This window comes from Equus quagga, chromosome 3 (genome assembly GCF_021613505.1).
Source record: "Equus quagga isolate Etosha38 chromosome 3, UCLA_HA_Equagga_1.0, whole genome shotgun sequence".
NCBI lineage: Eukaryota > Metazoa > Chordata > Mammalia > Perissodactyla > Equidae > Equus > Equus quagga.
This window is the reverse complement of record NC_060269.1, coordinates 153,844,778-153,872,132: the sequence shown is the minus strand read 5'-3', so window position 1 is coordinate 153,872,132 and position 27,355 is coordinate 153,844,778. Positions and strand designations below refer to the sequence as shown.

The following is a 27,355-nucleotide window of genomic DNA, read 5'->3' as shown; positions in this document are numbered from 1 at the left end:
GCCCCAGCCCTGCTAACCTCGACCTCCCCGCCCGCCGGCCCGCAGGCGCAGCTCGAGGCGCAGCACTGGCTGGAGCTGGAGCGGAGCCGGGAGCGCAGACTCCGGGCGCTGCAGCAGGAAGGCTCGGCCTGCGGGCCCGCGCGCCGCCTGGAGGCCGCCTGAGCCGGGCGGGCACGCCCCAGACCCCGCGACCCCGCCCAAATAAAGCGTGAGGCCGGCGGTGTGCGCCTCCTCTTCCCGGGCCACCGGTTCCTCTCCGTTCCTCCTCTCTCCCCGTCCCCGGCCTGCTCCCCCGCCCCCCGCGTCCAGGTTCTATCCTCACCCCAACCCGCCGCTCGCTGCCTCCGCACCCCTGCTTCACGCCCCACCCAGCCCCAGTCTCCACTATCCAGAGCAGGGTTGCCTGATGAAATACAGGACGCCCAGTTACTGCGTGGGACAAACTTATGCTAAAAAAAAGTATCCACTCTTTATCTGGAGTTCAAATTTATCTATGTTTTTGTTTATATTTTAAATCTGGCCACCCTAACCCAGGTTCTGGCCCTTACCTCCGGCCCAGCACAAGGCATTCCCGGCGCCCCCTCTTCGGACCTCCCAGAGCCCCCTCTGCACGTGGAAACCTGGAATCCCCACTCTCTGCCTGGAGTCTGGTGGCTTAACCTGGGGACGCCCAAGACTGCGCGTGTGATTGTGGGTGTGCGTTTGGTCGAAGGGACTAGGATTCTTGAGCCGCGAGGAACCGGCCCTTCTCATGCCTTATCTCACGTAAACCTCACCGCGATGGAGGGCGGGGATGTAGGAACTGTCCCCGGCCACCATTCTGCTGAGGCCATTGGTGCTCAAAGAGGTGAAGTGATCTGCCCCAAGAGGGGGCACCGAAACCGGGCACCAATGGGACCGAATCTAAGCCTGGGTGGCTTTAGAGCATGTCCCAACTTCTCCAGCATCATTGAAGGAACAAGATTGGGGCCACTGGGCACGAGGTCGCCCGGGGGGGGACCAGGACAGATTCATTCTCCTGGGTCCTCGGACCCAGGACCAGGCTGGAGAGGGTGTAGCCTGGAGGACAGGCTGGCTTAGAGAAATCCAGCCGGTGAAACGCAGCCTGAGGAACCAAGCAGTGTGCTGCAGCTCCTGGGAAGGAGAGTATGGGCAAGCCCATGTGGTGAGGGGCAGTAAGGGAGGGGCTGGAAACTGCCAGGTGGATAGATATCCAGGAGAGAGATCCCCCACAGCCACATCCTCCCTCCGTCCAAGGAGAACCCCACGGCACATTTAGACCAGGAAGGTGGACATCTCACAATGAGAACAGACTAAAGACCAAAGTTCTCTCCCAAAATTCTGAGTCATGTCAGAACCCCAGGACTTTCCCACAACCTGGGCTTGTAAAGAGAGGAATTTCCCACCTCCCTATCAAATTAGAACTGGGAACAGATTAAATTTCATTAAAAAAATAAACATTTTTTATATCCTATGTTATATGATTCAAATCCATTTCATTTGATGTAGAGGGAAGAACATTGATGATGACCTGTCCAGTGAGAGAGTCCCTCAGGAGCTCTGAGAGTTTCAAAAGGGGAATTATTAGCTCCCATAACTGGTAATCCAAAGGTAGGGTGGACTTCAGGACATGCCTGATCCAGGAACTCTGCCTCCAAGCTGGTAGCAGTTCCACCTTCACAACATCCAGAGGAAGAAGGGCCATCTCTCCCTGGCAGCTCCCTTCGGAAGGAAACCACTCTATCCTGGAAGCCTTATGTGAACATCTCCAGTCTCACTGGCCTGAATTGAACATGCAGCCAGTTCCTGCAGGGGGGAAGGTCTGCATGGGTCCCCAAAGCAAGCACTGTAGCAGGAGGAGAGAATTACCTTTCACCTATCAGACAGGCCTCTGAACAGAGGGGAGAAGTGATGGCCCAATAAACTTAGGGTGCTTTTGGCAACAATGCTGGTTGGCAGTTCACAGGTCCCTACCTACCCTCTTGGACTGGGGAGCTGCTCAGGGCTGCTTTGAGAACACCTGGGGCTTCTGCTCCATGCAAACCTGGGTGGGAGCAGACCTTGCCCATCCCCTGAGGTTGTGGCCTGAGGGCAGGCCTTCTGTGGTAGATTGATGGCAAAATGTCTCCTCGTATCCATGTTCCTTGCCTTGTGACCTCCCATCAAGAGAGGGAGACTGTTTCCCCCAGCCCTTCAGTCTGCGCTGACCTGCTTTGGCCAACAGGGTGCAGCAGAAGTGGCTGTGTGCCCGATCAGAGCCTGGGCCTCAAGAGGCCTCAGAGCTCCCTCTTGTTCTCTAGCATGGTGCCCAGACCCCACATAAACACGTCCAGGGGATCCTGCTAGGATGAGACACCATGTGGAGGAGAGCCACTTGTCCCAGTGGAGGCCATCCTCGACCCCCCTACAAACCAGCGGATGCCAACATGTGAGGCTGGCCAGGACCAGACCCCCCACCTCTAACTTGTAGATTCATGAGCAACAATAAATGCCTATTTGTTTAAAGCACTGAGCTTTGAGCTTTGTTCTAAAGCAAGAGCTAACTGACATACCCTCAAGAGCTGAGGGCCTTCATTCACACTGTGGATCCCTGCCTCCCCCTCCCTGCCTGAGCCCTTTGAAAGAGAATCGAGTTGCCCCTGGAAGAAGGACCAGCCATGGGAGATAAGGTCCAGCTGATGCTGAGAAAGCTCTCTGGACCACCTGGAGAATTGACATTCCACTTAAGTGTATTTCCTGCGTAAGTTCAGCCAGAAGACCCTGCTTGACAGGATCTGAAACTCACTTGGGCAGGGGTTCTTTCTTTGGAGAGAGTTAAAAAGCAGATTCTCAGGCCTCATCTACAGAGATTCAGGTTTTGGTGTGAGACTCAGGATTCTGAATTTAGCTGTGTAGCATTGTGGAAGCTTTGAGGTGCCAGACTTTTCTCTAAGCTGGGGATGTTCAGGGCGGGAGGGAGGCACTATTTGTGAGGGAGCCAGGATTGCTCACACCACAAGTTCAGGGTCAAGTGAGGTTTGGAGAGGCCTTCAGGGTAGTTTTGAACATGAAAGTGGTATTTGTCATAACTTTGCTTTTCAACACTACCTCTTTAATGTATTCAAGTTACAAATAAAAAACTCTAGCTTTTCCTTAGGCTGCGAAATTCAAATTACTAATCTTATTTATAAATCTGGTCATTTTTTTTTCAATCATCATTTCTCTCTCTTTTTTTTTTTTGGTGAGGAAGATTGTTCCTGAGCTAACATCTGTGCCAATCTTCCTCCATTTTTGTATGTGGGATGCTGCCACAGCATGGCTTGATGAGTGGTGTGTAGGTCCACTACCAGGATCTGAACCCACGAATCCCAGGCCCCCAAAGTGGAGCATGCAAACTTAACCACTATACCACTGGGCTGGCCCCTAAATCTGGTCATTTTTAACCATCGTTTTGATTCATCACATATGGTCCCATCTATAAGCTGAAATTCCCTTAAACATTTTAAAGTGCCTTTATAGAAGTCTGGTGAAATTTGTCACCTATCTATCTATCTATCATTTATCTTTTCTGTATAGGTAAGGTTTGGTTGTGCTGAGAATTTAAAATTGAGATACTTGTGTGATAAAAGTAATTTTCATTCAAAGTGAACACTGATTCTTATAGGGTTTCAATTAGTTGAATTTAGTTTTAATATTCACTATATGTGGCTATAGCTTTTTGCTTAAATTCAAAACTAAAATCCTCCCCTAAACAGAATGTGATATCTTGAGAAAACTAATTTCAGTTGATGAATGTTTGCATCATGTTTTTTTTTCCTTTAAATAGTTCTATTATGAAATTAATGTTTTTAACTTGAATTATCCAGATTATTTAAATACCTATTTTGACTTGAACACTAACCAATATATTTAAATAAAAATAATTCATTTTTAAGATAAAAAAATAAAGTGCATTTATACATGGAATGTCTACTTTTATTTTTTAGCATTTCAGTTGGCTGCCCTGCCAAGTATTTTAAAATCCCTATAGATATATTAAATGTTTACATTTCTCTTAAACATGTAAATTCTCTTTAGTATTCCAATTATGATCACAAACTTTGAAAAATCTTGTCTTCCAACTTAAAATCACTATCAAAATCAAATACTCAACCATATATTTTACACTGGAATCAGATTTATCTGATGCTCTACCATGCCAAATTCCCTTACAATTACATAAAATAAACACAGAGACTGCTCCATAAACTCAACACAAAAACATTAATGCACTGGTTTTGATCTGCTTAGTCATTTGCATATATGACGCAATCTTCTGGGTAAAGACCCCCCTCTTAGGAAACAGCCCATCCCAAGGCTTCCGGGGTGACCTCCTTACTGCCTGAGAGTGCCTAGGGACCAGAGATGATGGCCATGGCCTGAGATCTGGGTATTTTCAGAACAAGAGGGACTAGCTGGGCTCTCTTTCCTGGTTGCCAAATCCATTCCCAAGTCTAGCTCTGGCAGTTGAACTCAAGAACCCCACCACACAATTCTCTAATCAGATGCCGGTCTGCAACCCCCACCCAGGGGCTGGCATGCACCTGTGCTGTGCTGCGTTGAGTCCTCCAACTCCACACCTTCTTCCTCTGAGGTAGGTACTGTTATTACCCCCACGTAACAGGCGAGGGAACTGGTCAGACTTGCTTAAACAATGGAGCTGGGATTCAAACTCAGACAGGAGAGATCCATGGCCTGCAGTCTCTGACCCTTGGAGTTGCACTAGATGCCCCTGGCCTTTGCCAGGCCTCTGCCTGGTCTATGGCCCCTTTCCCAGGACCGGACCTGGGCAACAGTGCTCCTCCACGGGTTCAGTCCTTCCTTTCCTGACACCCATTGCCCAAGGGATAATCCAGACTCTTTAACCTGGAATCTGAGCCCTCCAAGATCTGACTCCCCCCGCCCCCGCCGCTCCCCACCTCTGTGCTCCTGGCACACTGGGCAGCCTTCAGTTAGCTGGACATGCCAGTCCATCTTCCCCCACCCAGGCTCCCTCTTCTTGGAACTCCCTCCTCCCTTCTGGTCCCTCGAGTTCTCAGCTCCAAGGTCTCTTCCTCGAGGGAGCCCTCCCAGACGTCCTGGTTGAGTGCCTCCCCAGGGTTCCCGCAGCTAGGCCGGGTTGTGCCTCCCTCCTGTCTCCACCACCAGCCTGGGAGAGTCGGGGATCATGGGGACCAGACGCCGGCCCAGGGCCTGGCACGCTGCGGGCGTCCTGCAGGAGCTGCAGATCCAGGCCCGGTTTCCGGCCGGTGGTGGAGACCCCGGGAACACTGCTCACAAAGGCCTCACCAACAGCGAGGAAGCTGAGGCCCAGAGAGGCCTGGTATGCGGGCCGCCGAACCGCTGGCCTGGACTAACGTCCGGCTCCGCGCAGGCGGCCGGGCGTGTCGCGCCAAGAGCAAGGAAGCCAGAGACCAGAGCAGCCGTCAGTCCACAGACCACAACTCCCGAGAGGCCTTGCGGGCGGAGGGGCGCCAGCCGCGTCTCTCGCGGGAAAGGGGAAGCCTGAGCTCGCGAGCGTGGGCGAGGCCGGAAGGAGGCCCGTTTCAAAGTGGTAACAGATGGTTTTCTTATCCAATAGGATTGAAAATATGCCTCCTCGACTGGTAGACCGCGGCAGCGGCGGCCAATGGGGATGCGCGGGGGGCGGAGCCAAGGCCTCCGGAGCGGAAGTGGGTCGCTGTCGAGGCGGCGGCGTCTTGCGGGAGGCTTCTCGGCGGCTTCCGAAGGTGCTTTCGCGCTCCGGCGCGTCGGTGGCGGAGCCTGCTGGGCCAGGCCAGCTCCAGGTAGGCCGGGCTGCGGGGGAGAAGCGGCAGGCCGGGGCCGGGAAGATGCGGGGTTCGGGCGGCTCGCGGCCTGCAGAGGCCTTGGAGCCGCGGCCCAGCGAGCCGCCTTGGCGCCGCCGCCCCGGCTCGCGCCCCGCCGCCCGCCGGGCCTCTCCTGGGAGCGCGGGCCAGCTCGCTCGCCCGCCCCGCCGTCCGCGCGGGTGCACGAGCCCTGCCGGGGGCGGCAGGCCTCGCCCTCTGTCGCCTGCCCGGCCGGCGGAGGCCGCGGCGCCTCGTCCGTGGCTTCGCTGGGGAAACTGAGGCTGGGGTGGGGAGGGACGAGCCAAGGTCACCCGGAGAGTCGGGCGGAGCGGCCCGGGGCGCGGCCGGTGCGGGCCGTTCGAGGGAGCCCTGGGCAAGGTTTTTGTTCCCCTCCGGCGCCGCCTCCTTTGTGTGCTCGCGCCCCGCCCCGCCCCCGTGGGCCTGCGAGTCCGCCCAAACCGCGTGGCGGGGCCGCCTGTGGGCCGGGACGGCGCGGGGGACGGTGGGGCCGGCCGGGGGAGCGCCGGGGCCGGTCGGGGGAGCGCCCGGCGGGCCGAGCTTGTTGGAGCCTCGGCTTCCGGTGGCGGCGGAACCCGTGACCGCCGAGGCCGCGCCCCCGACTCGCGGGCGCCCGCACCTCCCCGGCGCGCCCGTGGGCAGGCGCCGGAAGGTTAAGCTGGGTCTTAAAAAGCTTGAGAGCCGAACCCGAGCTGGATGAATGCCGCTTTCCACTCTTTGACCCGGCGAGGGCGAAGGGGAGAGTTCAGCGCCTGGAGCCCGCGGTGGTCGTTTCTGGGGGGTTGGCTTTTGTCTTACCCATGCCTGTGCCTGTATACCTTCGTTCTCCTTCTGCGCCGAGTCCTCGTTGCCAGACCTGGGGTCTCGGCTTAGGCTCCTGAGCGGGTGGGGAGATGAAGGCGGTCTCTTCAAGGTCACACACCCGCCAGTTGACGACCGCGAGTCCAGGGCCGACGTTTCCTGACTGCAGGACTAGGCCTTTGAGTTCAGTGACCGGGAGTTTGGGGACCACTGGTAATCAAAGGTAGAGACGTTGAAAGAAAACGTTTTGTTTTTCTGATTGTTTGTTTCTCACTAGGTGGGGAGATGCTGGGTTCGGTTTTATCTGTGAGTTTGAGGTGAAATGGAAACGTTCAAATAGATGTGCTGCCGGTTTTTATATTGCCTGCGCTTGAGCTTCCAACTCTGATTCAAAAATCCTAATAGGGTACTTATCAACCTTTTTACAATGGTCGCCCACCCCCCGGAGCTTTTTTAGATATCATTTTCCTGATTGTCCTCTCCGTGTAATTTTGATGCTGTCTATATAGTCCATGCCTTTTTGTGTACTGTATGCGTATCTATGCTGTGTACATGAAAAGGGTGAGAACTTTTCACCCACTAAATCAGCATATTTTTGAGGCCTTCTGTGTGTCAGGCTTTCTGCTTGGGGTACAGCAGTGAATAAAATAGGAATGGTACAGGCCCTGGTGGAGCTGAGGAGTGAGGGTGGAGGGAATGAGAGATTCCCTGAGGTTGACTGTGCCCAAGATGGGACTGGGAAGGTAAGCAGGAACCAGTTCACAAAAGGTCTTTGGTGTGCCCTGGAGTTAAGGAATTCAGAATTTATTTTATTTGTTTATTTTTTTGAGGAAGATTAGCCCTGAGCTAACATCTGCAGCCAGTCCTCCTCTTTTTCCTGAGGAAAACTGGCCCTGAACTAACATCCGTGCCCCTCTTCCTACACTTTATATGTGGGACGCCTGCCACAGCATGGCCTGTCAAGTGGTGCCTTGTCCGCACCCGGGATCCGGAACCAGTGAACCCCAGGGCCACCAAAACGGAACGTGCGCACTTAACCGCTGTGCCACCAGCTGGCACCCAGAGTTTATCTTAAGGGCAAGTGGGAAATCACTAAATTGAGTTGTAAGCAGAGAAGTAACACGGTTAGATTTGCATTTCGGGAAAATCACTGTGCTATGAGAAGGATGACTTAGAAAAGTGGGTAAGAGTAGTGGTCTCAGGACAAGTTAGGAAGAAGGAGAAGGGTAGCTGGGACCAGGGTGGTGACTGAGGACCAAACTTGGTGTCAGTGCTTGCCGGTTGTGGCAGTTCTTCACTACCTCTTTACTTAAAGGCTGTTAGCAGTCCATATCCAGTAGTTTATACCCCTACCAATTTCTGCAAAGGATTTGAGGTGCTACTCAAGGAAGATATGTTTACAAGGTAATTGGTTTATGTGCTGTATAAGAGTGACTTTGTATGTTCCCTGTGTATGTGTTACCAGTGACTTATTTTTAAATGATTTAGCTACATCTTTCACTGTCCCCAGATTAGGAATCTTTGAAGGATGAGATGGTTCCTGTAGAATATTACAAGGTTGACTCTTCTGTTATTGAGATATAATTCACATGTATGCTCTTCTGAGTTGTCTTTCCTAAATAACTTATTTCTCAGCAGGACTTGGGGAATTGCGAAGGTTTGCTCTCTGAGGAGGAAGGCCCAGAGCACAGATACTGCTGTGTTCTGAGGTCAGAGTTCAAGTGTGAGAAAACATGTGAGGTTAGGATGGAGGGTCCCACCACAGGGATGTGAAATTTCCTTTGGAAGTGATTTTTTTTTTTCCCCAGGCATAAATAAGAATTGTCAAGTTTATAGAATACCACACCATGCAGAGTAGGAAAGGCTTGGAAACATTTCAGAATGAGTATTATCAGTAGCCTGTTTGTACAAAAGAGAAATTGTGACCATGAGCGTTTCCTGGAGTATTCTTTTTAAACCACGTGGTTTCCTGGTGTTCCCATTAGGGTACATTAACTGAGAATGTACCACCAGATAGCTGATTAAGTTGGCTTGCTGTGTAGACTTATTTGACAAACACAAATTTTAAATGAAGGAAGGTCTGCTAATTGACATTTTTATCTGCTGATGCCGTTTTGTTTTGGAATCATAATTGCTTTATGGTGTTATGAACGTGACTCGGTTTCTGTAGGAGTTACTCTAGGTTTGTGATGTAGTCACACCTCTTGAGTAGTTTCTACCACTTACTATCACATCCACCCTGCCTAAGAGTTGTGGTTAGCTCTAGCTTACGTGTCCTGAAGCACAGGGACGTCAAGGTCACTTGCCCAAGGTCACACAGGTAATAAACAGACCTAGCATCTTTGTTCTTTTTGCTGGACTTTATGTCATTCTCATTTTTATGTATTGGGAAGGCACATGGGTGATGTTTCCAGTAGCTTCAAATAGTAAAAATAAAACTTAAAGTGGGGGATATTGTCTTTATTTTTATGTTTCTTTTTCTTTTCAAGTAACATTTACCCAGGAGGAGTCAGATTATAAATATTCTCAAGAAACTTGATTTACAGCGATTGCATTGTATTCCTGAAGACACTGGTTATTGTTCCTGAGTGAATCTGTCTCCTTTGCCCAGCCGGGGGAGGTGGTCCTAGGGCCTGGGCATTTTCCTGTCTGCTCTACTTCACCTCTTCTTTTAGCCAAACTTGCTGAATTCTGCGGCTTGCCAGAGCAGATCAGTACTGAAACTTGCTTCCTTTCTAAGCATCTTCTGGATGTTTTTCAGTTCTTACCTGTTAGGTAAGAACTGTTTGTTCTGGCCTCTTGCTGCGTGGTGAAAGTGCCTCAGGTAGAGCTGTTCTCCCATGATGATCATCTATTTTAAGTCTCCCTTTGTTTCCTGATGGTGACTATTTTTACCTGCAGTGTAAGGCTCCATTTCCCCCATCCCTGAAATTCATCCCCCCCCCCAAAACACTCTGTGCCATTTCTTCTAAGTATCTGCCATCTTTTTCAACCGTCTAATGAGCTTGATAATTTAATTTCAATTTGAAAAAAATCTTTAGCCAATGTTTGTGCGAAGTCCTGTGCTAAGAGGAGGGGTGCCGTGATAAGTATTTGACTTAGGGTTGTGTTTATCGTATTGAGTACAGTAGAAGAAATGGTTACCTCAGGACCAGGAGGAGTGAGAGAAATGTAAGTAAAACCTTTGCAGTAGGCCTTGGGGGGTGAACAGGAGTTCTTCAAAGGGGGATGGGATAGAGTGGCCTTTGCAGGCAGGGGAACAGTGTATATCAAATTATGGCACTGTGATAGGAAAGAGCCTAGAGTGGGTGACTGACTCCCTGGGTACCTGGAGGAAAGTAGTCAGTTCTGCTTTAAACGTTTGTTTGAAAGCATGCATTAGTTCCAACAAGATTGATATATTAGGGAACAATTTCAACATAATGGGAATTTTGAGTTTGCTGTGCATTTCATCTGTGGGAAATTATGGTGAACACAGAAAATTGAACTCGGCTGAACCAAGCTTGACTCTGTGCGTTATAAGCTACAGCCGTGTGTATCTGATGTTACAGCATTCAGCTTACTCCAATAACTCAGGAGCTGCACACCTGGGAAAGTGCCATAGTTATTTATAGGATATGTGCATTTCTTAACTATTTAACATGTGTACAACGTGTGTATGTCAAAGTGTTTGAGTGTTGTAGCCCAATTCTGTTTTTTCCCGTAAGGCCTGTGGTTTTTTTTTTTTTTTTTTTTCCGTATCTTGTGGCAGTTTTTAGGAACACATGTCCAACTGGAAATGAGGCCCAAAAAGTAAGTGGTGGGATAGGGAGGAGAGGTTGGCTGTACTATATGAAGGCAATGGGTATGATCGTTTGGGACCATTTGCAATATTCCTGGGTCTTTTGGAGTCTGGTGATGTTTTGTGTGTGCTACCACGTGAAACCTTGGAACTTCCTCAGGCCTACTTAAGGTTCTTCCTACTGCTCTCTTCGGCCTTTTCTATCTCTATTAGAGCATTTCTTTCATAGTAGGTGCTTGCTCTTCTTTCTGCAGCACCCCCAGGTGCTACATTTTTCCTGGGGCCCAAGGACCATTGACTTCATATTTTGCTTCCTAGGTAGAGTGTTGAAAAGAGAGTTGAAGAGTGTCTAGATTAGGGCTTCTGCTGCTGCTCACAAACCCAGGTGTGGGCTCCCACTGCCAAGATTAATGTCTCTAGAGAATTGGATTTGTCTCGCCTTTCGGTGACAGCACACATTCATTGATTAGCTAGCCCACACATGCACCTGCCTAGGAGTGGAAGGGAATGCTTTGTGCTGAGAGGACTTCCCCTCCAGTATGCAAATAAGAGAATTCCCAATGTCAGGCACTGCTCTGCTGCTCTCTGCTGTAGGTATAGGTCAAAGAACCAAATCTGTGAGCTTCTGACTTCCCCCTCCCAACGAGGCCCTGCACCTTGGCTATTTTTAGTGGTTCTAGATTCACTCCACACACACACTCCACTGTACCCTCTCCTGGGTTCATGATTCAGTACAAGCAGCTAAGCTTCCTAGCCAGCTTTCTCTGGCAGCCTCCATGCTTGGGTGCCATCCACACAGGCCCAGCATGCCTGCCTGCCTCCTGTGAATTTTATGGCCACAGTGACCTTGGCCTGGGGAAGACTGGGAGGTTGTTGATGGCCTCAGCTCCTGAGGTCGATTTGCCCCATTGGCCTCTGATATCTTTTCAGCCTCTGCAGGGAGGGATCCTTAGGTTTCCTTCATTATGTTACCCTTGCTCCTCGCCCCCAGGAATTGGCTTTGTTTGTATTGCCAGACCCCTAGGCTACCATGGCTGAAAGAAAATTAAAAGTTAGGGGTCAGAGAGGTAGAGAAGCCACCCAGCTTCGCTTCCATGCTGTCCCAGAGAAACCCTTCTACAAAGGGTCAGGTAGTTGGCTTCTGACCTGCCAAAATTAGTTGGTTGGATTTGGTGTCTTTTAATATGTCTCTCAATTCAATTACTGATAACAACTTCATCAGACATGGCTGTTAGAGAATTAAGGTGCCCTGCTCCTGGGGTTTCTATGACAAAGGGTTAGCCTAGCGACTAGGAGGAATTCTCCATAATCCTGCATGTGAAGCTATGGAGAAATTTGTTAGAGCAGCTTCTTTGAGAAGAGGAGGAGCCAAGGTCCGCTCTGGGTGTATTTGAGTCATAGGTGTGTCCTGGAAATCCCAGAGGGCAGGGGTGGGGGGGTGGATTGAAGCCTTAGCTAAACCTTGTCTATTTAACATACCTAGAAAAAGAATTTTTTTTTCTGCTTTATCTCCCCAAATCCCCCTGGTACATAGTTGTATATCTTAGTTGCCGGTCCCTCTAGTTGTGGCATGTGGGTTGCCACTTCGGCGTGGCCTGACGAGCGGTGCCGTGTCCTCGCCCAGGATCCGAACTGGCGAAACCCTGGGCTGCCACAGCAGAGCTCACGAACTTAACCACTCGGCCACAGGGCCAGCCCTAGAAAAGGAATATTAGGTGAAGTTTTATTTTGACTTTTTTATTGCGGCAAAATAGATACAATTTAAAATAGACCACTTGAACCACTTTTAAGTGTTCAGTGGCATTGAGTAAATTTACACTTGTGCAACCATTATGACCATTCACCTCCAGAACTTTGTCTTCCCAGACAGAAACTATTCATTAAACAATTACTCCTCATCCCCCGCCCCCTCAGTCCCTGGCAACCTCCATTCTTCTTTCTGTCCTTGGATTTGATAACTTGAGTAGACCAGTACATCTGTAGGAACACAGAAAGTACCTCATATAAGAGAAATTATGCAATATTTGTCCTTTTGTGTCTTACATCACTGAGCATAATGTCTCAAGGTTCATCCGTGTTGCAGCATGTTGTTTTTTCCATAGATTTTCGAAAAGCTGAAGTTTATTCTTAATTCTCTACCCTTGCACCTCAAGGCCCGAATCATAAAGAAAAGTAGAACATCTCTAAACCTGGACAGCTATTCTTTTTTCTCTAGTAGAAGCAAAAGGTGATCCTTAATGGGTCTTGCATTAGGTGAAAAGGAAAGAATTTCCCTGAGTGACAGATCACTGAGCAGATTTGAAGGCCCCGTACCTCTGGTTCTCCTTTCAGGCCTCTGGGACTTTTTTGGTTGCTGGTGATGGCTTCATTAGGGTCATAAGATAAATTTGTGAAAGACCCAGTTACTGTCTCTCCAAACATAGTCTGCTGCTTTCTCTTTCTGCCGGATCCATTTGTCTAGTCCCTGCGAAAACCTCAGAGGAGACCATGGTGCAGGCTGTGCACCTCCTTTAGGAGTAAGTAACGGGGTGAGGGCTGTCCTGCTGCCTCTGTGCACCTCCTTTAGGAGTAAGTAACTGGGTGAGGGCTGTCCTGCTGCCTCTGTGCTGGCTCTTCAGCCTCCTCTAAGCCTAAGCCTACGTCCTGCCACGTTTTTTCTGGAAATGAATTAAGCCTTGCTGACAGCAGGAAGCATTCGTTCCAGTTCTTCCTGGGGTTGAAGGTTTGCTTTGCTGTCGTCTGGTCACACTTACACTTGTAAGCAGAGCTACAATTTCTGGCCTTTATGACATAATACATATTTATTGCTTATTATTGGTTGTCTTTCCACTTAGAATATATACTCCATGAGTGTCTCTTTTGTTCACCGCTGTATTTCTAGTCCCTGGAGCAGTGCCTGACCCAGAGTAGGCACCTGTAAATAGTTGTTGAATTAATTAGCTGATGGGGTTGCCTTCAGGGTGCTAGGAACAGTACTGGGTACTTTCATTCAGCATCTCTGTTCCACAGAACAGCTGCAAGGTAAGGGATATTTTCCCTGCATTAAAGACGATGAAACTGAGGTACCAAGGTCAAATATTTGTGCAACGCTATAGGGCTCACCTGGCCAGCTGCGTGATGGCCTGCTATTTACCATGCATCCTCGTTTGTGTAATAAGCAAGAGGCTCATATTTCTCCTAGGTACTAAGGCCTGGTTGTTGATGTGACAGTCGCATCAGAGTTCCATTTAAGAAACTTTGAAATGAAAGTTATTGGCAACTCTTAATGCTCGTGCCCCCTTCCCCTGGAGGGCAGGTTGTACTGGGTGCTGGTATGTTGTCAGTGGCCTTGGGTATTTTTGACTTTGTTTGCTAAAGCAGTGACCAGTACAAAACAGCAGTCTGTAAAATACTCTTGCTCTTTAACACATGTTCGTAATCCTACTTTTGAAATTTCATTTAGGGAAATACTTAACATGAGAATGATTATATGTTTATGATTTTAAAAGGGGAGACATGAGCTAGATAGTTGGTACTGGCCAGTGCCTGATCAGTCACTGATAAATTGGCATGAAATTCTGTAGGATTTAGGCTTCTCTCTGCTTTTACCAAGCTGGCATAAACAGGTTGCCCTGCCAGCTCATTCAGACTCATGGGAGGCTATGCCTGTGTCTCAGAATAGTCATTTATGAGTTTACAGTGAGAGCTGCCTTATAATTGCCCCACAGAATAAGTGACCTGATGTGTCCGCATATCATCTTCCGGGAGGAAAATGCACAAAGAGCCAGCTTAGAATCAAGATTGCTTAGCGATTGTGGAACCAGTATGGGGGAGTTAGGTGTCAGATTTTCAGTGGGTAACTGTGTCAGCCTCGTCTGCCCTGGTATGGTTGGGACTCCTGTACCTGCTGTGGGACTGGGCTGGACAGAGCTGCTCATCCGAACTTCTCCCTTGGACGTGCTGCAGAGTTGCTGCTTCTTTCTGTTTCAGGTGCACCCCTCCCTCGCCCCTTTGCTGCTGACTCTTTTTTTCTTGGCTTGTGGGAAAACCATAGTGTGAGATATGGTGACTGAATCCAGCTCCAATCTAACACTTCCTGCTTCCTGCCTGGCTAACAGTCTGTTTCTAACCTTTATGTTTGTAGGCATACATATATAATCGCATCCACATATGCATCGTGCACATATATATGATTACGTATGTCACACTCCACTAGAGTTAGGGGTTGGGTCACCATTTGAAGTGTTCGTGGTAGCTTCATGGGGGAAAAAACCAGTCTCTAACCATAACAGAATGATTGAGTAGACCAGTACATCTGTAGGAACACAGAAAGTACTAACCTCGTGAACTCCCCCCACCCATCCCATCCGTCCCCTCTCCTCCTTCCACACTCTGCCACTACATCCAAGCCACACACCTTTCTTCTTGCCTGGGTTGCTCTCAGTCTCCCATCTGCATCCTGACTGGTTGGGTCTCTCTCATCTGCCCTGAGAGCACACAGGTGACATGATCTCTCTGAATTTAGATTTCATTGTGGCATCTCTATCTAAAACCCTGGATTGTCCTGCCCTTGGGGTGTGGGCTATGGAAGCATGTGTCAGTAATCTGGCGGAGTCACCTTTGCTGTCCTCACTTCTCTCACTCCACCCACACAGTACTTGTCTAGGGCTTTCTTCTTCCCTGCTGCGTGGTTCACCCACCCGGTTTATTCCTTGAACAACTCCCATCATTTTGAACCTCATCGTCAGTGTCACTTCCTCCAGGCATTTTGGCCTCCACTTGCTTGGTCGCCAGTGGCCAGCTTCCTGGCCTCATTCTAGCACCTCTGCCTGCTTACTGCTGCTTCCTCCTTGAAATGCCAGCTTTTGTCTATTATCTCCAGGTGCTCCAAGCTTTGTTTCTGACTTTTTATTCTCTTTACAGCTTCCACTTTCTCTGACTCCCCAAATTTTCACACAGCTTTCTCGAATCTCTACCTCCACCCAGTTCTGAGTTTTTCAGCTGCCTTTTGACCTTTCTACCTGGATATCGCATCCAGCATCTCCAAAACTACAACTGTATACCTTTAACACCTGTTTGTTTTTTGCCTTCCCTAGTTCAGTTTTGTGGCGTCACTCCTGCAGAGTAATCAGCTAGATATCTTGGCATGGATTGTTTCTTCCTCACCCTCCTATCAAAGCTTTAGAAATTCCTGGCATCTGGGCGTCCTGACTATTTCCAGTGCCATGTAGTACCCCAGGTCTTCTTTTCTTAGTGACAGGGACACCAGTAACCGCCCTACTCTCACCCCTGAGCCGTTTGTTTATTCAGTAGACATGAGCATCTGCTTTATGCAGGGGATTAGTTAGGCACAAAGTAGATGGAGCCCCACCCTCTTAGCACTTACATCAAGTGGGGGTGTGCTGAATGACTGCAGGGTTAGCCTTCCAAATTAGAAGAGAGTGGGGCCATTTACTGAGCTAGAGTTCTGGTATGTTTCTTCCTGGACATAGTAAATTTGAGAAACGTGGAAAACATCATCTATTGTCCAAATTATTTCTAGAATTAATACGTCTGATTCAGGTACAGTATTTATTTAAGAGTGTGAGTTCTGGTGTTATACTGCTCTTATACAGGCTCTGATGTTTACTGATTGTGGACTTGGGGCAAGTTGCTTAATCCTTGATCATCCTTAGCTCCCTTGCGTGTAAAATGGTGACCATAATAGTACCTGCCTCCTTATGGGGTGATAGGTGGATAACATGAGCCGGTGTTTGGAAAGCACAGTGCCTTTCAGCTGTTGTTAGTTTTATTATTCTGGTGGCCTCTATCACCTGCATGATCGAGCATTTTTTCTAGTTGGTGAGGGCTACCTTTCCCATGATCCTGAGCCTCTCCCATCCACACAGTGCATTTCTAGTCTGCTGGGAATTCCCCCTTCTTCCCACTTCTGTTCTGTGGTGAATCCAGCCTCTTGGTATATTTCCCTGAGGCCAGCCTTTCACTTTCCTGTGTCCTCTGATCCTTACTATCCCCAAAAGGAAAAAACAGATTTGGAATGAATTGCTGGATTGACCTTGGGCATAGAACGGCATGGAGAATGAGGAAGCTCTAGGGAAGCGACAGTGGTCTTGTTGGAGCTACAGGGCTGCAGGAGGCTGATTTCAGAGATCAGGGAGAGTGTGCAGGCTGAGGAGTGGGGCACCTCCGGGACAGTCATGGGACACGTCTTTAACAACCATATTTGAAAGCCTAAAAATTAACCAAGTGGGAGGCAAGAGGCTTCTGGAATAACCAAGGTCTGTGTATTAGATTATTTCCCTTTGCTCAACAGACAGATCTCTCCCTCCTTCTCTGTCCGTGACATTTTTATCAGATTCTTCTCAGTTCTGAGACACACCATTGAGGTAGATAATCTGTCCCCTCAAAAGCTGTATCGTGGGTGACACCCACATGTAAGACCCTTCTTGGGATCAGAAACATAAATGTATGTGCTGGAATCTAGGAAGTGTGGTGGATCTGGGCCTGTCGTGTGATCTAGTTTTGTGAGTCCTAAGGGGCTGTGGGGGCGCCTCCCTCTTCTGTTCTAACCAGGTGGACTGTCTTCAACCTGGCCAGAGCCTCGGCCCTCAATGCCCACCTAAGTTGAAGGCTCACTGGGTGAGGTGTTGGTTTAGGAAGCATTTGTGCCATTCTTGAGTGAGAGCACCTGTGGGCCCCTGGTATGGGCTCACCTGAGGGCTATCAGGAGGTGTCATGCCGTCTGCCACAGGATGACACATTGAAGAGGTTATCCCCCACACCACTCAGGGTCAGAGCAGATAATAAGGTGCTGGGGGGGCATGGATGCAGACTACCAAGTGCTGCAGAAAAAGGCTCAGCTGGCTGAGCTGTCCCTTTAAAGGGTCTTCTGAAAAACTTTCTTTGGCTTCTCCTTGTCCTCCTGCATTTCTTTAGTGCCTAGCTCGTATACCTCAGTTACAGCACCTGAGCTACCTATCAGCAACCCCCTCCACCCTATTCTCCATCCACTGCACTGAGAGCTGGTGGCAGGGTGTTTATTCATTGCTGTATTGCCAGGGCAGGAGCCACACTGATAAGTGAATGAGGCAGGAGACATGCAGCCTGTTCTTTTTAAAGCTGGATTGGGTGTGGCATTACACAGCATGTTAGAGCTTGAGCAAAGGGGTGGAGCTGTGCAGTGGGTGGTGCGTTTGGAGACACTGCAAGGCTGGTGCTGGCAGAACAGTCAGTGATGTCAGCCCACAGTTGTTGAGCCTGTGCAGCACGATTCCAAGTGCTCTTTGTGTTAACTCCTGTAACCCTCACACACCTGTTGAAGAGATGCTATTCTGTTTTCTAGGTAAGGAAATAGGGCACAGAGAAGTTCAATGCCTCGCCCAAGGTCACAAGTGGGTGTTTGGAGGCTTCCGACTCCAGTCCAAGCTGACTGGCTCTGAAGATGTGCTCTAAGTGCAAGGCCAGTTGGCCTCCACAGGTCATGCTCAGGAATTAGGACTTGATGGGGAACCAGAGAAAGGCTCCTGAGGTCAGTTATGTTTTAGAAAGATGGGATGGCAGTAGGGTTGAGGGGTACCCAGAGGTGGGAGATCTGTTAGGAGAAGGTAGCAGCACTGGAGATGAAAAGAAGGATGGGCTTGAGATTGGTCCTGTTGTCTCTGCCGCCTCCATGTCTCTCAAATACATCTCTCAAGCTCTGAGGCCATTGTCCTAGTGCAGTGGTTCCCGTGGTATGGCCTCTGGAGCAGCACCATCAGCGTTGCCTAGGAATTTGTTAGAAATGCAAAGTTTTGAGCCCCATCCCAGACCCACTGAATCATAAACTCTGGTTTAACAAGCCCTTCAGGTGAGCCTGGTGCAGGCTCAAGTTTGAGAATAACTGTCTCCATCCAAACCACTATCACCTAAGACTGGGTGACCCCAGGCCACCTCCTCGCTTTGACTCTCCCTTGGTCCCTCAGGCTTGCCCCGAGCTCAGGGCTTCCCCCACTAGAAGCCCATCTTTGCCCCTTCTACACTGATTACACCATGACTCCTGGCTCCATGTTTTTGCTTCTCATTTGCTTCCTCACCTACTGCATCCCTGACACTGAATTTACCGTGCTTAGCCACCACCTCCCAGTCGGCCCTGAATGAAATCCAAGGGCCTCTCATTCTCCAACAGCCTCTGCAGCTGCTGCTTTCTCTGCCCTTCCTGGAACTTGCTGCTCAGCATCTCAGTCCACAGTTTCTTGGTTCTTCTCCACTCACTTGGTGCCAGTGACAAGTTTCAGCTGGGTACACAGAGTGAATCAGGGTGGGTGGCTCATCTCCTCAGTTAAATTGTGAGCTCCTCCAGAGAACGACAGTGAAGTCATGGGAAGAGCTGGAGGCTCTGGGCTCTGCTCTGGCCTCCGAAGCGCTGTCCCTTCCTGGTTGTCAGAAGTCGGTGAGGTCATGGGTGGCAGTTCTGAATCTCTTGTCTTTTCCCAGCCGCTAGCATAGTACTCTGACAGGGTTTCAATAGCCAGAAAGGAGGGCAGGAGGTGGCATAATGGTTCCATTCGCAGGCTTTGGTATCATGTAGTTCTGTATTCTACAAGAATGCTTACTTTCTAAGTAGCATTGTGGGATCAAGGACATAAATTGCATAAAGTGTTCAGCAAAGCAAGCACCTAGCTGATAGAAAGGACCGGTCAACACTCGAACTGAGCTTTGTTGTCAGTGATGCAGGTGGCAGCATTTGTCGACTTGATACCTTTGTTTTTCAGGGCTTGAAGATACTGGAAATCTGTTTGGCTCCAAATTCCTGTGCTAGCCAGAGGATGAGTAGCCAGTGGGCATGAGCAGTTGAGAACGTTGGACTTCTCTGCAAACCTTGGTACAGATCACTTCCCTTCTCGATAGGTTGGAGCCAGAGAGCACAATGAGTACGGTGAGTTTATCAGCTTGTGAATTTTATTTTTTTGAAGTCTAAGCAACTACCTTATTCCTCATGGCACATTAATGAGAGTACCATAAAGGTGCTTCTGAGTAACCCTAGTTCTTGAGAGGAGTGTGTGTGGGACCTTCTGGTAGTTATACCAGCTGTCTTGTCTTAAATGAGTCCAGTGTCTTGGGTGGTGCTCTGAAGACAGAAGACTGAGAAGTGTTCAAATTTTATGCTTCCAGAGCAGCTATCAGTGTCCTAGAAATATTAGGGCTCTGATTTATTTAACCATTTACAATGCAATTTTCCATTTTCCCTTCTATTTCTTCTCCATGTGTAGCTCTTGGTCCAGTGTGAGCATAATGAGAGTTTTCTTACATTCAGTGGCCGAAGTTGGTAAGTCATTGTAACTGCTGTTTAGAGCTTTTATCAGACTGCAGAGGTAGCTCTGCTTTGGTGTAACCCAGATGTCACCTGGAGCCCCTAGAGCTCCTTAGAAGATTGCCTGAAGGTCTCCCTCCCAGGTTTACTCCCTACTGACAACATTGCTCATGTGATCGAAATTCAAAACAGCTGTTTTCTGAGATAATGAATTCACATCAGATGGATCAGATGTGAAACAGCTTCATATTCTCTTTCCACGTTCCAGAGGTGCTGTGAATGGTTTTGGGGAAGTGGGGACGCAGGATGAGACTGAACAAATAGCTCCCAGGGTGAACAGTAGTAGAAATCCTGTAGGTTCTGTTCACTGGCCCCCTTCCCCCACCCCTTCCTGACCGCTACCAGCCCCCACTGCACTCCAGGCCCACTGCTGTTATTCGTACACAAAAGGGCCTTTGTTTCCCTGGACCTGCCCTTTGAAAATGCAGATTGCCACCACAGCTCACCTGTAGGGAAACAGATGTCAGATGTCTGTGAGCCTGGGCTCCTCACCTCTGAAGCCCACATCTGCCCAGGTGAGATCTGGCCAGACAGCAACATAGCCTTTTATGAGTGTGTGAAGAAGTTGGTTAAGCATGAAGAAGTTGGTTCCTCAGCATGGTGTAAATCATTTACGTAGTAGTGTTTGGATGGTGAGTTTTAAACTGAAAATTATGAACCTCTGAGGCCTCTGCTAGTAAAAAGGAGGAGAGCCATGACAAAAATAATAGGAGGGCAGAGAGAGGAGAGTCTGCAAATATTCTGGAGTTTCTTGAGCCTGGTCCTGAGCTAGCTGTCACCTCCTCCCCTCCCTGAGGGAGTGCAGGTGGAGGAGGAGGTGGAATAGCAGTACGGGGGCCTCTTGGGAGGAAGACATGGCCCCAAGACAATCAGCCTGGGAGGATGAGGGATGTCCTCATAATGGAGGTGACATTTGAATAGGTTCCTGAAAGCTGAGAATTGGCCAAGTGAAGGAGGGGTGGGACAGGTAGTCTAGGCTGGGAAGAAGATGAGGTTAAAGGCATGGAGGGGCTGAAAGAGCAGCCAAGAAACAGAGGGTTGCTGTGGGAGTTGGGGGTGGTGAGTTTTGCAGGGCAGTGGGGGAGGCAGCACTGCCCTGTCTGTGACAGGATATTCAGGGTCCAGCACCTGGACTTTACCAGGGCCCATGGCTGCTGCTTCCCTCCCTCAGTGGGGACCAGAAACCACACAGGTAGCTGCAGCCGGCCCTGAGGGGTTTTGTTAAGCAGTGTCTGCTGAGAAAGATTTGATCCTTTTCAGAGGAAGGAAGATACAAGGCCAACTTCAAAGAGAGTGGGGTAAAAGTTAAGGAGCCCTAAGCAATATGGTGGCTGTTAGAGAAACCCATAAACCCTGGGCAGGGGACTCAACTGAGGCTGAAGTGTTGGCTGCCTCTAGGGACAGAGCAGCTCCTCCCTGGAGAGTTTTGAACTACTGCTGTTTCTTGCCGGTGGGCTCTCCTGGGGATGGTGCCCTGCTCCGTAGATGCATGGGAAGTTGCTAACCTAGCTCCATTTCCAAAACTCCTCAAGCTGCCGTTTGATATAGAATCAGGCTTCTCTCTTGCCTGGGAAGGATTGGACTGGGTGGTGGATGCTCTTCAGTCTTGTGCACATCTCACCGATGCTGTCTAGTCCTTCCAGAGTTTCCAAGGATGGAAGACCTAGTAAGGAGTTATGGTAGTAATGGTATCTTCTGTCTGTGTTCAGTGCTTTTACATATATTATGTCACCTAACCCTTAGGACAGCTCTGTGAGGCTGCTCTGGTGAGGAAGTTTAGACTCAGGTCATCCAGTGAGAAGCAGGACAGGGCAGAGGGAAGAAGGAGCACAGAAACATAGGGAGCCAGGGTTAGTCAGGGCTGTACAGAGTGGGGACAGCAAGGTGACAGCCTCAGCCGGGAGGCTCTGTCTCCTTTGAGGAAGGCTGCAGGGGGCATAGTCTCAACTTGGCTTTCAGGGCCAGCCAGGTGAGAAGTGCTGGAGCATATTGTAACTCAGCAGCTTAAGGGTGTGGAGGAAAGGCTGGTTCAGAGAGTCTGAGCTGCCGATAGGCTGATTGGGAGCCTGAGCCTTTCAGAAGGCATGGCTCTCAGGCAGCTACTAGGAACAGGCTTTAAACGTTTTTGGTTCTTTGAGCTGTGGGAGGGTGATTGTTAGGGTGTGAACAACACTTGATAGTATCCTGAAAAGTTAGAGGCCAGATTTCCCAAAGACAGACCCGCTTTCCACAGTGGATAGAAACTTGGGAAACTGAGCGTCTTTGGGCTGAGAAACAAAAGGGCTCAATGAGGCCAAACACAAATCCAAGGAAGATTGGGCTGTAACGTCTGGTTAAAAGAAAGGGTTTCCAGCTAAATCCTGGCCTGAACCAGAGGCTTCTATAGGGTTGTGTGTTATGTACTTTTGATAGACTCATAGTTTGATATAACAAAAGTTTTGCTTTATAGAATTTGTATTCACTCTGTTTGGGTGATTTCTCTTTAAAGACTGAGTGTTCTGGAATCTCACGTTTTGAAAGGACATAACCTCAGATCTGTTCACTGGCCTCCTACTCTACTTAATGAGTTGAACTAGTCCCATGTGAACCTTATATTTTTCTTGGTGAAATCATATCAGTCAGGAGCTCATGTGACTGTTTTCCCCTGGATACCCTCAGAGAAAGCGTCGTGGCGGGACAGTAAATTCTAGACAAGCCCAGAAGCGAACTCGGGAAGCAGCCTCCACCCCTGAGATGGCCTTGGAAGCAGAACCCATAGAACTCGTGGAAAGTGGTAAGATCACCAGGGACACCGTGACCATGGGGTGGTGCAGTGTGCACAGACATGGGTGAGCATGCGCGCTGGAGCCACTTGGTCCCCAGCAGTGCCCCCATCAGCCAGGGGACCTTGTGCAAGTTACACAGCCCTCTGAGCCTCAGTTTCCTCATCTGAAACTGGGGCTAATACTAGTACCTGCTACGTAGAGTTGTCAGAAGGCTGAAGTAAGTCAGTAACATAAAACACTTAGCATAGTGCTTGGCAGATAACATTTACTCTCCAGGGTTAGCTTATATCAGTGTCTTTATAAGACCTGCACAGACTCACCTACCGTTCACAACTTAAAGCTAAAGTGAGGAAGAGCTGCCCTCTTTGGTACCCTAAGACCTCCATGGGTTGGTTGGTTGTTTGTTTCAAAGATTTTATTTTTCCTCCTTCTCCCCAAAGCCCCCCGGTACATAGCTGTATATATTTTTAGTTGTGGGTCCTTCTAGCTGTGGCATGTGGGATGCTGCCTCAGCGTGGCTTGATGAGTGGTGCCAGGTCCGTGCCCAGGATCCGAACCAGCGAAACCCTGGGCCACTGAAGCAGAACATGCGAACTTAACTGCTTGGCCTCGGGGCAGGCCCCCCTCCGTGGGTTTTGAAAGGGCCGATTAGCGGAGCTACCCATTTGGCCTTCTGGGAATGCACAGGAGACTGCCATGGGACTTTTTCTATTTGAAATTGTGTCTCCACTTTGCTTCGCCTTGTTAAGTACATAGCTTTCCTCCTCTCTTTTTCATTAAGACAAAAAATTGTCCAAGAAAGCAAACTTGTTGCCCTAGCTGCCTGTGTTAGAGGGAGTTTGGTATAGGCAGAAGCTAGACTGGATTTTTCCCCTTCTGCCTGCTCAGGGAAGTGGCAAACAGCCTGAATCGAGTCCCTTTGCTCTGCATATATTGAGATTGTTTTTGTTACTGTAATGCCTAACACCTGCCATTTAAACAGAAGCAACTTGCTCTCGGCCTTAGCACCATCTTCCTAAAGAGAAGCAGCTTGTCTGAGAGAGATGTCATGGGCTCTTCAGAGTAGTGAAGTTGTCAGTATTGTCTCTGTGGTCTCTGAGTTTCACTTTTAACCATGAATTCCTAAAAGCCTGGTGGCTGAGACCCTGGCCCACTCTCTCGATTAAGTTATTTTGTATAAATTGCATTGGATATTTCTTATATATTGTGGGTTTTATTCCTGTGAAACTTTTAACACAAGAAAATAAAACATGTTTGAGTATGCTAAATGTATTTACATGTCACTTTCCCAAAACATATTAAACAAATACTATTTCTAAAAGTCCTGTTCTCATAGTTTTTGATGTTAATAATAGAGGCAAAAATGGTTGTAAATCTTTTTTCACTTATATATGGAAGTTGTACTCTGCCATGCGTTCCCACCTTCCAGACATAAGTGCCCATAACTGTTTGGCACACATCCTTTCCCCTTTTGTCCACCCAAGTTAGGAAGCGCTTGAGACCTAAATGGAGACTAAAACCTAACTAATGAAGGTGCAGAGCTAAGCATGACTTGAGGTCTATGGGTGAATGTAAGCCGCCAGCTTCCCCTGCTGGAGGAGAGCAGAGATGTCAGGTGGGTCCATCCCAAAGAGAGAATCCCTGAGCCGAGCATGCCTGATCCTTTCCTCAGACGCCCCCCACCCCCAGGTAAGTTGCTGCCTCTGCCCTGTGAAGGAGCAGGGCGGGCATGGAGGCCTAGCCGTGTAGCAGTGTGAGGCCACAGGGGTAGAGGTGTTCACATGCACATAAGACCTCTCCTCAATGGTATATTTGTAAAAACTACACTGCCGCTCACAGCAAAATTCTGAAGGAGTATTCATTGGCTGTTACCCCTGAAAAAGGGATTGGTCCTAATGCTCTTTGCATTCTGCACTTCAGGGGTATGAGTTTCTTTGTAATCATATTAATGAAGCTTAGAGCAGTATGCATTTACTTTCCTCCTAATGCTGTTAAAATGCTTTATTTTGAAGCTGGTGACGAAATAGTGGACCTCACCTGTGAATCTTTAGAGCCTGTGGTTGTCGACTTGACTCACAATGACTCTGTCGTGGTAAGTGTTGGAGTGTGAGAGTTGGCACTTTCTTGGCCGTGGGTCCCTGGCCAGCACCGACGTCTGAAGGCCTTGGTCACAGGTTATGGCTTTTACTGAAGAAACTCATGCATTCAGTGACTGGAGCCCAAGATGGGAAAGGTTTCAGGAAAATCATTTGTTGTGGCTTTGTTGCCTGTGGACAGTATATCTATGTGACCCTGACCTTTCCACAGCTGGCTCAAAAGCCATTTGGGGAGAACTCTGAGGCCCCCATCTCTCTTTTGTCTCTGATTCTACACTTTACGTCAGCTGTGTGACCTTGGGCAAGTTACTTAGCCTCTTTCATGTAAAATGGGGATATGCCATCCATGTGGATAGAGTATTGTGAGGATTAAAAGAGATCCTGTATTTGAGTGCCTGGCACCTAGGATGGTGCCCAGTAGATGTGAGTTTACACTTTCATAGCTGGTGGGAATGGAAATATTTGCTCAGCACAGCCAGTGGGAAATCTCTTGAGTTCCAGAAGCAGCTGCCTTGGAGGATGCAGGTATCCTGCATTGCCACCTGATGCCTTGGTTGTGTTGTGACTAGGGAGGACGGAGCCTGGGAGGTAGCTTACGCCCCCTTCCCATGGCACTAATTATGGACTCTGGGAGGGAGTACATATACCCAATGTGTGGCCCTCAAGGAAGGAGACCTGGTCTGGTCAGAGGATAAGTTGAGGAATAGATCTTGTGGACCTGCTCCACAGTGCACAGGTGCACACCTGTGCATGGGTCTGGGAGTCTGATGAGCCCTTGGACCCGAATCCTAAGGATGCATTTCCCTCTCTGGAGGATGCCTCTTGAGTACCTTTTGATATAGTGTGCAGTTTGTGGAGTGGAAGTGTTGACATTTGACTATGTTGGGCAAGTGGGAGGTAGGTGCTGCTGAGGACTGTAGTACAGTGGGGCGAGTCAGAGTTGCTAGTGGCCGAGTCTTCCCTTGGCCTTGGGGCCTACTGGTCTTGGGTTATCCTGACTGTTTTGAATTTCAGAACAGAATTGCACTGAGAAGCATCAAGACTTCTTTAAAAGAGGAAAAGGGCAAAGACAGGTAACTGTCTTGATAGATTTAGAGATTTAGACTCTGGTCTTGGTTGGAAACCACTGGGCTGTCCTGTTGTGTGTCTGTCCTTTCATGGGCCCCCCTCACACCTCCATCTCAAAGGAAAGGCAGCTGCTCTTGCCAAGCTATTAAACCACCCTCAACAGATCATGGATGAATGCTCAGGTGGAACATTGGCTCCCACATGGGAGCTGGTAGTTTCCCTGGAGATGGGTTAGAACTTTATGGGATAAGTCAGAGTGGGTTTAGCCACAAGTGTTCCCTGCCAGGATCTGATGAGTGTATTTTCTGAGGTACATATATGCAGACTGGCGTTGGTGCTAGTTCCTGTGTGGATCTGGAAAGATAGCTTAATTTGGTACCTTAGCTAAAGCCTGTATTCTGGTTACTGATTAACACTTAAAAGGAGTGCCAAGTCTTTATTTTCTCCGATCCTCAGTGTCCACCTATAGTGTGCCAGGTCCTGGGGAGATAACCAGGATTCTGCTCACAAGACCTCACTTCCTGCCCTCAAGGTGACAATGATTGGCTTCTGTTGGGTGACAAACTGACATCACAACGTCCCCTTCCATGCCTTGGTTTTGTTTTGATGACTAGACTCCTCTTGCTACGTGGGCTTCTTCCATAGCTTTCCTACCTTCTTGTTTCCCCACGCATGGAGTATCATCCAGAGACACAAGGACAGGAATGTTGGAATTGGGAGAGCTGTCCTGGGAGTGGGTAGATAGCCATAAGGCAGGCAGATAGATAAAGGGGAGACTGGCTTGGGAGGCAGGAGTCCTGGGTTCTGGTCCCAGATGTACTGGTCAGTTTGATCAGAGGACTTATCTTACTGTGACCTCATTGTTTCCAGCCGTAAAATACAGTCACGCGCCGCATAATGACATCTTGGTCAACAACACCGCATGTTTGAAGCTGGTCTCATAAGATTATAACGGAGCTGAAAAATTCCTGTTGCCTAGTGATGTCATAGTCGTCGTAATGTTGTAGTGCAGCACATTACTCACATGTTTGTGGTGATGCTGGTGTAAACAAACCTATGCTGTCAGTAGTATGAGAGTATAGCACATACAATTATGTACGGTACATAATACTTGATAATAAACGACTGTTACTGGTTTATGTATTTACTATACTATGCTTTTTATCATCATTTTAGAGTGTACTCTTTCTATTTATAAAAAAAATTAAAACAGTATGCTGTGTTACGCCAGCAGCAGCCTCATACATCTTGTGCTTACCGTGTCTCTTGTTTGCATCATTTTCTCTTGTGCTTGATTTAATCTCATCTTGTTTTGTTCATTATGGCCCCTAAGCGTACAAAATCCACTGCTAATGTTGCCAGTAAGAGGCCACGTCGAGTGATTGACCTGGAAACGAAATTAAAAGTGATTAAGGACTACGAAGGTGGAAAATCAGTGATGGTTATTGCTCGCCAGTCAGGCATGTCCCATTCCACCATAGCTACGATCTTGAAGAATAAGAATAAAGTGATGGAAGCTGTTAAAGGATCTGCTTCATTGAAGGCAACTAGACTAACAAAAATTCGAGAAGGGCCTATATCAGACATGGAAAAACTTCTGATGACCTGGATTGAAGACCAGGTACACAAGCGAATCCCTCTCAGCACCATGATGATCACTGCCAAAGCAAAAA

General features: G+C 48.7%; 2 protein-coding genes across 9 annotated transcripts in view; both read left to right on the top strand.

Annotated features, from left to right (window-relative positions):
• The window catches only part of CFAP99 (cilia and flagella associated protein 99), a 46,774-nt gene extending 46,529 nt beyond the window's left edge, over positions 1-245 (top strand). For all 5 annotated transcript variants that reach the window (XM_046657242.1, XM_046657243.1, XM_046657245.1 and 2 more), the window contains one exon: positions 46-245. In XM_046657242.1, the coding sequence (XP_046513198.1) occupies positions 46-162 (117 nt within the window). In that variant the 3' untranslated portion in view covers positions 163-245. The remainder of the gene's footprint in view (positions 1-45) is intronic.
• Positions 246-5,652: 5,407 nt separating this feature from the next.
• RNF4 (ring finger protein 4) overlaps positions 5,653-27,355 on the top strand; it is a 34,097-nt gene continuing 12,394 nt past the window's right edge. For 2 of the 4 annotated variants that reach the window (XM_046655863.1, XM_046655861.1), the window contains exons 1-4: positions 5,653-5,804; positions 19,155-19,318; positions 22,412-22,526; positions 24,531-24,610. In XM_046655863.1, coding sequence (XP_046511819.1) covers positions 19,310-19,318; positions 22,412-22,526; positions 24,531-24,610 — 204 coding nt within the window. In that variant the 5' untranslated portion in view covers positions 5,653-5,804; positions 19,155-19,309. Of the gene's footprint in view, positions 5,805-6,479; positions 6,868-19,154; positions 19,319-19,652; positions 19,709-22,411; positions 22,527-24,530; positions 24,611-27,355 lie in introns of those variants that run through there. The other 2 variants (XM_046655865.1, XM_046655862.1) reach the window with 2 other exon arrangements.